General features: G+C 36.3%; 1 protein-coding gene across 1 annotated transcript in view; it reads left to right on the forward strand.

The window, feature by feature from the left end:
- The window catches only part of BRWD3 (bromodomain and WD repeat domain containing 3), a 126,336-nt gene that overhangs the window by 96,703 nt on the left and 14,863 nt on the right, over nt 1-14,770 (forward strand). The window contains exons 28-40 of the mRNA XM_041000007.1: nt 509-620; nt 1,907-1,968; nt 2,069-2,224; nt 2,845-2,965; nt 5,344-5,469; nt 5,561-5,639; nt 7,389-7,445; nt 9,301-9,441; nt 10,580-10,651; nt 12,037-12,189; nt 13,460-13,623; nt 13,924-14,021; nt 14,532-14,690. Of these exons, the coding sequence (XP_040855941.1) occupies nt 509-620; nt 1,907-1,968; nt 2,069-2,224; nt 2,845-2,965; nt 5,344-5,469; nt 5,561-5,639; nt 7,389-7,445; nt 9,301-9,441; nt 10,580-10,651; nt 12,037-12,189; nt 13,460-13,623; nt 13,924-14,021; nt 14,532-14,690 (1,500 nt within the window). The remainder of the gene's footprint in view (nt 1-508; nt 621-1,906; nt 1,969-2,068; nt 2,225-2,844; nt 2,966-5,343; nt 5,470-5,560; nt 5,640-7,388; nt 7,446-9,300; nt 9,442-10,579; nt 10,652-12,036; nt 12,190-13,459; nt 13,624-13,923; nt 14,022-14,531; nt 14,691-14,770) is intronic.

Here is a 14,770-nt window from a genome sequence, read left to right on the forward strand (position 1 = left end):
CCTATCGTTCAGCAAATATATTAGGTTTTGGAACATTTCAGACTTTTGGTTTTTAGATTATGAGTGCTCAATCTATGAAGTCTGTGGAAATACTTCCCGGTTAAAAAGTATAGTCTGAAAGTGGAAGCATTTCTTGTCTCAAGCATTGTGGATAAGGGATATTCAAGTCTGCATGAAAAGATTTAAAAGTCAAAAAGCTGAAAGTATAAAAAAGGGAGAAAATGAAATAACTACATTAACTTACATATAGTATAATGAAGAACATGCCTAATGATGGTACAAAGTAATTGATGAAAGCTAAATTATGTTTGAAAACTTTTGAGAATACATGCATATGATTTATTTCTGAGGGATTTGTCTCCACTTGAAAATAAAACGTGGAGACATTAAAAATGAAATGTACTTGTTGTCTGTACTTGGAAACTCATAAAAATAACACTTTGGAGTGCAATAGAGATGATAATCCTGAGTACCTAGCCTATTAAGGATTTTTAAAAAAACATTACAGGTGATAGATTCCGCAGTATAATAGATGATGCCTGGTGGTTTGGGACTGTGGAGAGTCAACAGCCTTTTCAACCAGAGTATCCTGATAGCTCCTTCCAGTGTTACAGTGTTCAGTAAGTATGGTTATAGTCTTTTATACCTGATGTGCTACAACAGTATAATAGGGACTTTAAACAAACTCTGCTAGGATAATAGCTTTTTACCTGACTTGTCTAGACTCACAATACCTGTGTCTATAAGGAAGCTGTCATAGTAGATGTAAGGAAAGAATTTGATGATAAGCCTTTTGGTCCAATATGCTTGCTAAAACAAAGAATAAAGACAGTTTCTCTCTGTGTCATTGTCTGTGTTTTGTCTTAAGCAGTTCTATTTTAGGCAAGAGTTTAAGCTAATTTACTGGAGAATACTGAAACTGAATGTTTTCTGTGAGTGGGAAAGCAGGAACATAACAGTAATAATATCTAATCTTTTATTTAATGTTAAGAAATTTAGGCAGAGGTTTCTTCTAAAAATTCGGAGCAAAGATTTCTCTCAGTTTCCTTTCATTGAAATCTGAGAGTTCTTAAGATTCCTCACAAATGATGCTACTCAATGATAGAGGAAATGTCTATTTTCTGGAAATTGGCTGATAGCTTGCATATTGCCAATCAAAAGGGAATAATAAAATTTTTAAGATGCTGTTATACTTAAGATGCTATTTGAATAAAGTATATTGTTTCAAGGAAATATGTGATAACTCTTAATCTGAAAGTTTTATTTTCTAATATATATATATATTTTTAATTTATTTTTAAAGATTTATTTATTTTATTGGAAAGGCAGATTACAGAGAGGAGGAGAGACAGAGAGGAAGATCTTCCATCCAATAATTTACTGCCCAAGTGGCCGCAATGGCCAGAATTGCGCCGATCTGAAGCCAGGAGCCAGGAACCTCTTTCCGGGTCTCCCACATGGGTGCAGGGTGCCAAGGCTCTGGGCCGTCCTCGACTGCTTTCCCAGGCCACAAGCAGGGAGCTGGATGGGAAGTGGAGCTGCCGGGATTAGAACCAGTGCTCATATAGGATCCCGGCGCGTTCAAGGCGAGGACTTTAACCATATACGCTATCGTGCTGGGCCCTATAATATATTTTTTTCCTTCAATTTAATATTGAATATATGTTGTTTAGAAATAAAAGAAAGAGCAAGTAAAAAATTAAGAGTAGTCTTAATGATGAATTTTGTACTGGTTTGCCATGTTTTCTCTATTAAGTGTTTATTATTATTTTTATGCAGTTATATTTATAACAAAAGTACATTGCCCAATTCCAAGTCCCTCCCCACCCAAGAAGTCATGCAAATTGTTAATGTCTGAAATAAGTACGTGTGAATTTGATTTGCGTCTTTCTTATTTTTTGAATAGCTGGGACAATAATGAGAGAGAAAAGATGAGCCCCTGGGACATGGAGCCAATTCCAGAAGGAAGTAAATATGCTTTTTAAAGTAATCATAATTCTTTCAAAGTAAAATGGCAATAGCATGATACTGGAAACTGATGATTTCTTATTGTTCATCTTATACCTAGCTGCCTTTCCAGATGAAGTTGGTGCTGGTATTCCTGTCTCCCAGGAGGAACTGACTGCTTTGCTCTACAAACCCCAGGAAGGAGAGTGGGGAGCTCATTCCAGAGATGAGGAATGTGAACGAGTCATTCAGGGCATCAACCACCTTCTTTCCCTGGGTATGGTGAATGTGGAATATTAGAAGCTGTGAAAGTGGGCAAAGTTTGAAGTTTTCCATAAGCAAATATAATTTCCCACAGTACATGTCATTTTTAACTCAAGAGGCAGGGTGCTCCTAGTTTTAATATTGACATTTGTTTGTGCTTGGCCAAACGGATGCTGAGTGTTTTCAGCACTTTGGGAGCAAATTGTGAATGCCAGCATATAAATATCTTTTCCTTTCTCGAGTCATTTTTGCTCTCTAGCTATTCCTTGAGCCTGTCTTTGAATGGGATTCCTTAGTCAAACAGTGGATGCGAATGCATTTTTCTCAAATAAATATGTTCCCTAAAACACATCACTCGAGAAGTTTTGCATTCATCTGGGAACGACACAGAAATCTGAAACTAAATGCGATAATTCCTTTAATGTTTTCTGAATTTACCTGATTTAGACCAATGTATTATTGATTTATAGATAGTATGAGTGAAAAGAGAAACAGTATAATTTGAATGAATCATTGTGTTGCAAATGTAGGCTATTACATTCCCTCATTGGCTCTAGGTATAGGAACTTTTGCTTGTTAGCATGAGTTGTTTCTGTCCTTTATAGCCACCGTTTTGGACTGGTTGTTTTGTAGATTTTGCCAGCCCTTTTGCTGTTCCAGTGGATCTCAGTGCCTACCCCTTGTACTGTACTGTAGTTGCTTATCCAACGGACCTCAACACCATCAGGCGAAGACTTGAAAACCGTTTTTACAGGTCTGTGTATTGGATCATAAAATTCGTGGCTGTCTGGCTTACATTTTTCATTTTGAAAATACGTTGTTTTTATAGTATAAATTATTCATCCAAAAGACTCAGTCTATAATTACTCTTCTAAAAATTCAGAGAAAAGATTTGTCTCAATTTAATAGACTCTTACTCTGGCAGCAAAAAGGGTGACTAGGAAAGAAAGAGGCAAGAAAATATAGACGACCAATCATGTATTAAAAACATGAGTTAATTTTGGTTTATTAAAAAAAGATTAAATGAGTTGTGGATTTATTATGATTAAGGTGCTGTGGAGATTTGAAGCATATTTCAATCCTCTGTAAGGCAATTAGGCAGCAGTTAATTAGATTTAATTGAAATAGATTATTGGTGTGCAAAAAACTCATAGAAAATGTATGCTCTGAACAAGGTGTGTATGAATTCAATAACTTTGCTTCCAAATTAACTTGTTTACTGAGTTCAATTTTTTTCTTCAGACCTTTTGATGTATGCTTGTTTACTCACACAGACAAAATGATGTCCTGTTGATTTTGTAGTAACTAAACCCACAGCACAGACCTAAAATGTGATAAAATTGAGGCTAAAATAAAAATTTATATTTTTATTGGATAATCTTTAAAAAAAAAGGCTCAGGAAATGGTTGATGCCCTCTCATCCCTTTCCTTATCAGACCAGAGGTTTATGCTACATAAGACGAAAGGAAAAAAGATGTTAGTCAGAAAATGGTGTACATAAATAACAAAACACCAGTGCATTAAGACTGAAAAAAACGGAATTAAAAGAGAAGTTTATTTGGTGTGAAATATTTTTGGAAAACCCTAAGTAGGTGTTTCATAATAAGCACTTTTCAAAACGATTTGAAGAGCCCTCAGATACATAGAGAAGATATTTTCCCCCTCCTTGTTTGTCATGGGAGGGGAATGATTATGGAAGAGTTACAGAGGGCAGCTCCTGATCCTTTGCACCTGAATCTGTTACACCTGTTCATAAAAATACCATGATTCATCGTTCTCTAATGCAAATTGGATGTATTATTTCATCGGATCTTGTACATCATGAAAGAAACTTGCTAGGGGCCAGTATTGCCATGCAACAGGTTGAGCCATCATTTGCAACTCTGGCATACCGTGCTGAAGTGCTAAATCCAGTCCTGCCTGCTCTGATTCAAATTCAGCTTCCGCTAAATACGCCTAGGAAAGCAGCAGATCATGATACAAGTGCTTGGAGCCCTGCCACCCATGTGTGAGAGTCAGCTGGATTCTGTGGTTCCTGCATAGTTCAGCCCTGTCTGTAGCAGGCATTAGATCAGTGCAGCAGCAGATGGAGGGTTTCTCTCTCGCTGTGTCACTCTACTTTTCAAATAAATACTTACTTATTTCTTTTAAGTCAGTGTTACAGAGAGGAAGGTAGAGACAGACGAAGTAAGAGAGAGATCTTCTGTCTGTTTACCCCTTAGATGGTCACAGTGGCTAGGGTTGGTGCAGGGCAAAGCCAGGAGCCTCATCTCCCACGTGGATGGCAGGGCTCAAATCCTCAGCTATCTTGTGTGGCTTTTCCAAGGCCATTAACAGAGAGCTCAATAAAGTGGAAGCAGCTAGGGCAGCAGCCTGCACTCACTGAATGCTGGTGTTGCAGACACAGGGTGTAGCTGCTAGGTGACAACCTGGCTCCACTGGCTAAATCTTTCAAAAAGTAGCAGTAAAAATCTCATTTCCTACAATCTGTTCTTGGTACTCTTGATTCTTTCTTTAAAAACTAAACATTTTTCTGAGACTCTGTTATACCACACTTTATTTCTTTGTCAAATCACTTTACATATATAGAAAGATGAAGTTACAGAGAGGGGGAGAGACAGAGAGCTGTCTGCTGGTTCACTCCCCAAATGGCTACAGTGGCTGAAGCTGGACCAGTCCAAAACCAGGAGTCAGGAGATTCTTCTGAGTCTCCCATGAGTGTAGGAGCCGAAGCACTTGAGTCATCCTCCGCTAGTTTCCAAGCAACATGAGCAGGGAGCTGGATTGGAAGTAGGGCAGTCGGGGCTCAAACCAGAGCCCATATTGGGTGTTGGCACCAGGTTAGCTGCCATATATAGTTGGACTTTGGCAAGTCACTCTTTACTCATAACATCCTTGGGTTAGTTCTGTTTCAAGTCAAGGGATTCAAACTTGTGCATGTGCTTTAAATACTGTAATTACATTTGTCCCTTTTTTGGTGCATACCAGTTACACAAATCTGTTGAATCACATTCATATATTGAAACATTTGACATAACATGATTAAATTCTTGCTTGTTTATTTTGTATATTCCTAGGGTACTCCTCACATGTATCAACCAAGACTAACAGAGGCTATTTTCCCTTTTCCAGGAGAATATCAGCATTAATGTGGGAGGTACGCTACATTGAGCACAATGCTAGGACTTTCAATGAGCCAGACAGTCCTATAGTTAAAGCAGCCAAAATTGTGACTGATGTCTTACTTCGATTTATTGGGTAAGAAGCAGCTTCATTTTCCAGAGTTGAACATCTGATTTAAAAAAAAATAATAATAATAGAATTTATTTTGACTTACCTTGTCTCTTAGGGATCAGAGTTGTACTGATATACTGGACACTTATAATAAAGTTAAAGCAGAAGAACTGAACAGTACTGATGCAGAGGAGGTAAGAATCACAGGATGAGTAATAGGAATAAATTATTTTCTGCTGTTTGACGTAGTGTGAGAATGAATGTGTAAATGTTGTAATTGGCTGTGAGCAGTCAAAGAAATAGTTGAAAGATTAATGAGCACCTGCATCTTTTTCTTTAAACTCTTCAGTTTAACTTGTAATCAGATAATATATATCAAAAATATAATAGTGCTTCAAGATTTACAGAAACAGATGGCCAGCAATGTTTTTTGACTCCATGGGTTTCAGCCAGTAGAAATTGGTGCTTTATTTTATACCCCTTACAAATACAAACAAAATACTTGCTATTTTACAAGAATGATGGAAAATTGAGTAGGGGTTTTATTTTCCATACAGTGTGCATGGTAAGAAACAATTCATTCCAAAGATGCGTGACTCAAATATGCTAGATTTTATAGTAGTGGCCTGTAATATTTTACAAGTTTATGTTGTCAGTATTGATGTCCAGAATGGTAAATTTCTAGTGCTGTTTTATATCTTTTCATGAAAATGAATCTGACCATAAAACATGTACTAACATTGTTAGTTAAATTTCATTTGCATAACAATAAGGGGAAATGCGATATGCCTGATTGTTTTAACCTCTGAAAGCCCAAGAAAAATGTAATACTTATATTCCTTATATTTCTTATATGAGAGTACTTGAAATGTTTGTGGAAAATTGGAATTAAAACACGAGTTGATTTTGGTGCAAATTTTGAAATCCATTCATAGCTTTTTCATAATAAGCATTTCCATGAACTATTTGTATTTTCCAACTTTTTACCTAAACATATTTTAAACTGAGAATTTAATGTAACAAGAGGTTTTCCCCAAAGTATTCGTCTTTAGCCTAGAATACAAAATTTAGTTTAACAGTTTCATTTTATTAGAAAAGAGTTTCCCTAATGTGGGAGAGACCTTTTTTCTCCTATACGCATTGCCTAGGTTCTTTACCATCATCAATATTACCTGGGCTTTCCTCTTTGTATTATAAAACTATCCCTCACAGAGATACTGAAATTAATTTTAGGTTTTAGTGCTTACATTTTCCCCGTACAGAAGAGATTTCTTGAAGTGGCAAAAGATGAATGCTGAGTATTTGATAATTAGATTGAATAGGTATAGTGTGGGATTTTTAAAAAAAGATTTATTCATTTTTATTGGAAAGTCAGATATGCAGAGAGGAGGAGAGACAGAGAGAAAAATCTTCCATCTGTTGATTCACTCCCCAAGTGGCCACCATGGCTGGAGCTGTGCCAATCCAAAGACAGGAGCCAGGAGTCTCTTCTGAGTCTCCCATGCGGGTGCAGGGTCCCAAGGCCTTGGCCTGTCCTCCACTGCTTTCCCAGACCACAAGCAGGAAGCTGGATGGGAAGTACCACAGCCAGGATACGAACCAGTGCCCATATAGTTGCTGGTCCTTATAAGGAGGAAGATTGGCTAGTTATCATGCCGGCTTTTCCATAGGATTGTTTTTAGAAAATATTACCACTTAGATACTGGTTACTATTTATGTTCCCCATTTTCCTATTTTAATTTAACAACATAATCTATTGCATACATATCATCTTGGTAAATTTTCTAGTAAGTCTCCTGCTTATTTCCGCATTCCATTTATTTATAATTATGGGTGATTATGTTCACATTTATTCGTAAACCTTTGGTTATGTCTAAACATCCTCTTCCATTTTTCTGCTTTTTAAAATATTAATCAATTAATCCTATTCTACTTTTAATTAGGATACTGAACTGGTTGATTTAGATTCAGATGGTCCTGGGACTTCATCTGGAAGAAGGGTAAGTAAATAAATGAACTGCCAAGAAAACATTTCCAGGTTTCCTATATTGGGGGATCCCTGAGAATAACCAGAAATGTGGAGAGTTCCTAGAAGGACTAGTTCTTAGGAAAACAACATGCACACTCACACACACATGGTTGGTTACTCAGGGCTAAGGTTTATTACATTGACACAGTAAGGATATACAGCTGAATCACAGGAGAAAACAGAGTCTGGAGAGATCTGTGTTCATTCTGCTTCATATTCACTTTTTATAAGTTGCCATACAGCCACACTCTTTCCCCAAAAAGAAAATAAAGCACCGTGCATATGAGTGGCAGCTGTCCGCGTGGATTTTCCTTGAGGAAGGTTATATTGCCACTCTGACTAGTACACGCAAAGATTCCATTCAACACAAATTACATTGATAGTAGTGTCTAGGTATAATAAACTACTGTTATAATGCAGGAACGAATTCATCTACCAAATTTCGTAATGAAAACTAAAGGTCCAACTTGTAGATAAGCTCTGCTAAAGATAACAGACTTTGGTCAGCTGTGTTAACTTCTGTTTTTGTGTAGATGTTTTTGTAAAAGAAATAGTGTCCTTGGAAATGTTGAAACTGATCATATCAAAATACATCAGGGCATGAACTGGAATTCATGGTAACCGTAAAGAATATAAAGCATTCAGTGTTTTAGGAAGATAGGCTGCTATTATCAAGTATACTTAAGTATAAGCAAATATTAGTAATGTATCTGTTAAATTTGTAGAGAAAAAAATTTTCTCTGTACTTTATGTGAGATTCTGATATTTTTTAATGGAAATTCAGAATATCAGAATTCTCACCATTTCCACAAATGTAATGGCGGTTTTTGTTTCTTTTGACCAGGGATAATGAGGTCTAATTTACTTTTAAATTTTATGTTTATAAATTTTATCATTTATAGGCTATTATTTTTTAATTTACATTATAGTCAAAGGTTTTTTTATCGGCTCCCCTAAATAAAAAAAGGTTACAGTCCAGCAGGAAAATGGGAACAGCTAAACATACTAATGAAAGGAAAAGGTATTCACCTTCACTTATGAAAGTAAATTTTAAACTTTGTAAATTATAGGATCATTCAAGCTATAGTGTTTGATTCCTGTTGATTTGACAAAGACTGCATTTGCTGCAACACTGTGGTATTTCTTTACATTTTGCCTCGCAGATGTGAGAACACGAAATGCTCATCTTTCTGTGTCTGACTTAATTCCTTCAATATGATATCCTCCAATTCCAATCATTTTACTACAGATGATAGACTCACATTCTTTTTATCTATATACCTGGATAGCATTCCTGTGTGTGTAAATACCCATGTATCACATTGTCTTTATCTGTTTATTTGATGGTGATTTCATAGTTTGGCTCTTGTGAACAGTGCTGGCCCAAATATGGTGGAGCAGGTGTCTCTTACGATCATTTATTTATTTTATCTGAAAGACTGGGAATTGGAGAAGAGAAATCTCTTGGCTTTCGGTTCACTCCTAAAATGCTCACAACAGCTAGGATTGGGCCAGACTAAAACCAGGAACCAGGAATTCAGTTTGAGTTTCCCACGTGCATTCTAAAGACCAAGTATTTGCTGCCTTCCAGGGTGTGCTTTAGCAGGGAGCTAGGATTGGGCAGAGCTGGAACAGTAGCCCAGGTACTGAGCTAATGGGAGGTGTTTCAAGCAGTGTCTTAGGCTATGCCAGATGCCCACCCCTAATATCTAAGCTAAGAAACTTGAATAGATGCTGCTGTATCTTAAACAAATATACTATTATTAGTGGTGCATAAGCAGAGCAATGAACAAAAGTCACATATATAATTCTATTCAAATCTATAGGTCAAGTGCCGAGGGAGAAGGCAGTCTTTAAAGTACAGTGCTGATGCTTGGAAAAAACAGTGCAAAGAACTGTTGAGCCTCATTTATGAACGTGAAGACTCGGAGCCGTTCCGGCAGCCTGCTGAGCCGCCTGCTCACCCGGTAAGCAGTCTACCAATAATGGCCGATATGATAATTTCCTGTAAATGTCCGTGTTCAAATCTAGTGAAGAGCAGTCCTCTCTCGCTTTCTCCACCTGCTCTGTCCCTCAGTCTCCCCTTCCTTCTTTTGTATCTCTGAATTATTAAAATGTGCGATATGATTAATTATGACTTTTCAAACTGCTTGTTATACACTTTGGTAAATTATATGGATACAAGCCCTATTTGAATCAAATCTATTTGATTTCTTTCTGTTTTATTTCATATTCTTGTTTAATGCATTTTACTAGCCCTTCAGGCACTCGCATGCACTATAGATATGATACTCCTGTTTCACTATATGAAATACATTATTAGTATGTTTACAGAGTAGCAAATATAGTATTGATTAATTGTCTTTATGCAGCGGGAACTTAGAATATAGGATTTCTTTTTCTTTTTTAGGATTTATTTATTCAATTGAATGAAGTCAGAGTTAGAGAGGGGGAGACAAAGAGAAAGATTTCCATCCACTGCTTCACTCAAGGCTTGGCTTGGCTGAAGCCAGGAACCAGGAGTTTCTTTAGGGTATTCCACGTGGGTTATGGGGCCCAAGCTCTTGGTCCATCTTCTGCTGCACTCCCAGCTGCATCAATAAGGAGCTAGATTAGGAGTATCCAGGATGCAAATCAGTGTCTATATGGGATGCCAGCTCTGCTTTTGTCCACTGTGCTCCAGTGCCAGCCCTGAATTTCTTTTCTAAGAGGATACCTACACATTGAGTTACCTTTTAATGTGTACAGCAAATCTCTTACTCTGTTAAGGGGAAAATAAAGCAGTGTTTCCGAAATAACTCAGCCCCGTCCTCTGAGCTTCATTGATATCAGTATTATTATCTGCATACGCAGGTCCTAGTTGCGATAAGCAATCTTACAAGGATCAGAAGCTTCGTTTTGTTTGTTCATGGAGCTTTGGGCAGAATAAATTGTTTTTTCGCTTTTTCATAAGGGAATAATGAATGTAGAATTTTTTTCATGCTAAGGTTGTCTTAGAAACCGTTTCTATTGAATGATCTTTTCATCTTACATCATAACCGAGTTACAATTCTTTATAATTTTGTTGTGGTCTGGAAATACAATATGTGCTCTTTACCCTAAAAGATCCATCAAGAGCAAGAGGGAGAATCGTCGGGATCAGCTGTTGCAGAAAGACAAGATTCCTCTCTGTCTGAGGTAGGCTTAGTCGTTTCTTATACGACATATCCTGGTTGTTTTTGTTCTTTATATAATTTGTTAAGGGTGTCTTCTAACTGGATATTTTGATCTCTGTTCAATTCCTGGTACCATTGTTTATTTGTTTTTCATATTAAGGTGTTCTCCAGATTATTCTTTGTAGCATCCATGTAAATGTTTACTTGTCTATGTAGATAAAGCTATTGCAGCCCAATAGAAGGCTCAGTTACACAGTACGAGATGTCTGTGTGACAATGATTGTTTCCACTGGGACTTCACATTCAGCAGGCAATTCACACGTTTGAGTTGCCATCATCATACTAGCTAAGCTCTCACATTTTCATTCTGTGAAAAACTTAAGACATACTACTGAAATGTTCTAAGAGAATGAGATGCATTTATAGCAATTTTGTTTTCTTTTACTTTGGAAATATTTTTTCTTGTCTCTTTTCTGTGTTGCTACTACTGGTTCTTTGGGTTTTCTCTTGTGGTGGTTTTACTTTCTAATGATTTGGAATCGGATGGAGGACCTAACACTACGTTTTTCAGTATGAATATATAGGTACCAATTTTAGAGTATCATTCCATATGATACCCCTTCCAAAAATCTCAGAGTTGAATGATTTAGGTTAAAGTGAGATCTTTTTCCCCCCTAATGTAAATCAAATAAATTTAAAACCTATGAGATGGAAGACTTTAGATGAAGCAAAACGATCACATTGATAAAAAAAAAAAAAAAAAACCAAAAACTAAAAAGCAGAAAAGCAAAGCCAATTTGACTTTGGCATTCAACTAGTGACACTTTAAGTAAAATGCTTTCAGAGCTAGATACTTTGGAAATCTCATGAAGAAACTTAAAACTTTGTGGAAAATATACGTTATGAAAAAAACTACGGGAATTTGGATTTTTCTGCATGAAAATAAAATTTTCTATTTCCATGAGCTGTCTGAAGTACTTTGTCTATAGCTAATTTATACAATGGAACTGTCTAAATATGTGTAAAAATTGAATTTTCTGTCATCACTAATTAATTTGCCAGCATGTGGAGGTTTTATGAGCCTTTCAGTAAGAAATGGAATTCCTTATTGCATACTCTGCAGGGATGTAACCGGTAACTACACATATCTTGTCTGTCACTTCAGAGTTCTTTACGTGTGATAACTAGCAGCAATGTGAAGACTAAATGTCTCCCACAAACCCCTGCGGTTTTCATGAGCCACTTAAAGTTTGTTTGAGGTTGGGGAGAGGCAGTGGGCAGGTTGAAGAGCAATGCATATTTCATGGTGGATTTGCATCAGTAAATGATGCAGCTCTCAGTCCCACTGTGTTATTTAATATAGATATTGTATAAATCAAGTATGTAAGCATACATTCTTCTTTGTAGGATTTCCAAGACACTGTCGATACGCCTATGGATTTCAGCACTGTGAGAGAAACTTTGGAAGCCGGAAGCTATGGTAGTCCTCTGGAATTTTATAAGGATGTTCGCCAAATATTCAGCAACTCCAAAGCTTATACCTCTAATAAAAAATCAAGGGTACGAAAACTAATGTTAGATATTTTCATTATACAGGGTTTAATGATATGTGTCGAGCTGTGCTTTCAGAACTTTTGAAATTTCGAAATAAATAGACACTAGAGTTCTGACGTAGTTACTGAACCTTGTTATCACTATCCTGTCTGAAATATGACTTATTGGATGTGTATTAATATACACTCAGTCATTCTGAAACAACCATGTTGTTTTGTTCTTTCCCCCTTATCTTTACTCTTTAACTAGGAAAGGAGCTATAGTAGTTTGAGCTTTTAATAGGTCTGGTAACTGGATAAATACAAAGATGGTTGATAGAATTAATTTATATGAAATGTGTTTGTAGATCAGAATATTTATAGTCCATTGGGAAATTGTTCCTATTTATTCATACTCACAGTTAATATTTTCCCCATATTTTGTCAGTGGACATAATAATAATTTTTGCCTCTCTGAGTCACTGGTATCTGATTGACTTTTAAATCACTTGCGCAGTAGTTATACATTTGGCCGCTTCACCTCATAAATCCTAATTTTTTACATTTGCTTTTCGACTCTTGATCTTGAATGTTACAAAAGGTCTGTTCTCTGCATAAAGTTTGGGAAATATAGAGAAGTACAAAGAAAAGAAGAGTCCTCTGTAGAGTCAAGCTCTTTTTATTTACCCTTAGCATTCAGTGTATATACTTCTAAGATTTCACTGATTCACATATATACTTACAAATGGTTATTCATTCCTTAAAGTAGTGGCTTTCATATTTTGATTACTTGTTTATAGCAAATATTATCCCATATAACTATGACTCTTTGAAAATAAGATTTTAAGTGTTTTATGTTAATTATTGTCCTCTTGCTAAACATTTAGGGTTTGTCTAGTTTTTCACTTTTACATGACTAGTGCTATGGCAAATATCGTTAATGTTCTTGATCATGAGTTTTGTGTCTGTGCAGTAATCTATGCAATTTCCCAGAAATACAGAGCATCATATCTTTAAGGTTTTTGATACAGATTGCAAATCGTCCTTTAAAATGTTTCATCTAAAATTCCCTTGATAACATGAAAATTTTGTATTTCCCTTTCTACCATGAAGTTATCTTTTCTAAACGTTTATTCATTTGGAGGTGAAATTATCTTAACACTTCAAGAATTTCTCAAGTGACTACTTAGTGAATTGATTTTGTGTGGGATTGTGATGCTGATGCCAATCAAGGTGTATTTGTACCATTCGGTGCCATTTAATCCAAGCAATTATGATTGTCATTTCCACCTTTACAGATCTATAGCATGACGCTGCGACTATCTGCTTTATTTGAAAGTCATATTAAAAATATCATCTCTGAATATAAGTCAGCAATCCAGAGTCAGAAGCGGAGAAGGCCACGGTACAGAAAACGTCTAAGGAGCAGCAGCAGTTCATTGTCTAGTAGCAGAGATCCTAGGTATGCCATATGGATGGAGCGTTTCATGTTTTCAAAGCACTTTGTATGTTTTGACTCGCTTCTGAATGTTTCTGAACAGTTTATGAAGATCTTGAGATACTTGTACCCGTGTGGATTTTACCATATATGAGAAACTTATTCTAGTGGTTGAAGTTTATTTGTCAGATTATCAATTTGAGGCATTTTGCTTGGATTTTAGAGCATTTCTTCTTTGGTTAGCTTAAGCATTTCACCTACTGTCTACCATGATGTGTTGTGAATGGAAAAATTCCTCATTATGATGTTTTTTTTTTCTTACAGTCCAAAAGGGAAACAGAAGCAAATGAAGTTGCAGCCTAAAAATGACCAGAATACCTCAGTGTCTTATGCCAGGACTAGCTCTCCTTTTTCTTCCCCCGGTAAGTGTACGTTTATTTTGGGTGTTCTGTAGGTCAGTTTCATACTGCTATTAAGCATCTGAAGCAACATGGTTTCTAGAAACAACCACAGTGATTTTACATTTAGAAAAATTATAGTTTAATCCCATTCTGCTTGCTAGCTATGTGGCCCTGGATAAGTTATGAGGCCACATTATTTGCATTAATTTTGAAGTTTTTTGGCTTTAAAGTTCTGTGACTTTCATTTTTTAATGCCTCTATTGTGTCTCAGTGCACGTATCTACATTATATTTGCCAAAGTAAAAATTTGTGGATTCGTCACATGTGCTGGTGGATTCCGTGGATAAAGTTTTTCACATTTTTTCCTTAAAAGTTTAATGATGGTGAAGCCGTTTGTTCTCAAAACATTCTCACCTCTTTCATAGAACAACACAGTCTTGGGGTTAGAACAAAATAGTTGAGATACAGTTTAAAAGCAGTCAGTTTAACTTGCCTGGAAACAACTATGTTAACAATCTTTTAAAATGCAAGTTTCAGATGCTGCTGAAGGCCTTTCACTGTATCTACTTGATGATGAAGTAGATGGGCCATTTTCCTCTTCGAGTTTCAGTGGACATAGCAGAAGTGGAAATAGCCATGAAGCAGGGAAAGCCAAATCATTTCGAAATAGAGTTTTACCAGCTAAACAAGGTAGGAAATAAGCATGGGGGGTGGGGTACTTATTTTTTGTTTTCTAGTGAAAGAAGATGAGTCATTTAATAGCTAATGTA

This window comes from Ochotona curzoniae, unplaced genomic scaffold, assembly GCF_017591425.1.
Source record: "Ochotona curzoniae isolate NIBS_2020 unplaced genomic scaffold, NIBS_Ocur_1.0 scaffold_1852, whole genome shotgun sequence".
NCBI classification, from domain to species: Eukaryota; Metazoa; Chordata; class Mammalia; order Lagomorpha; family Ochotonidae; genus Ochotona; species Ochotona curzoniae.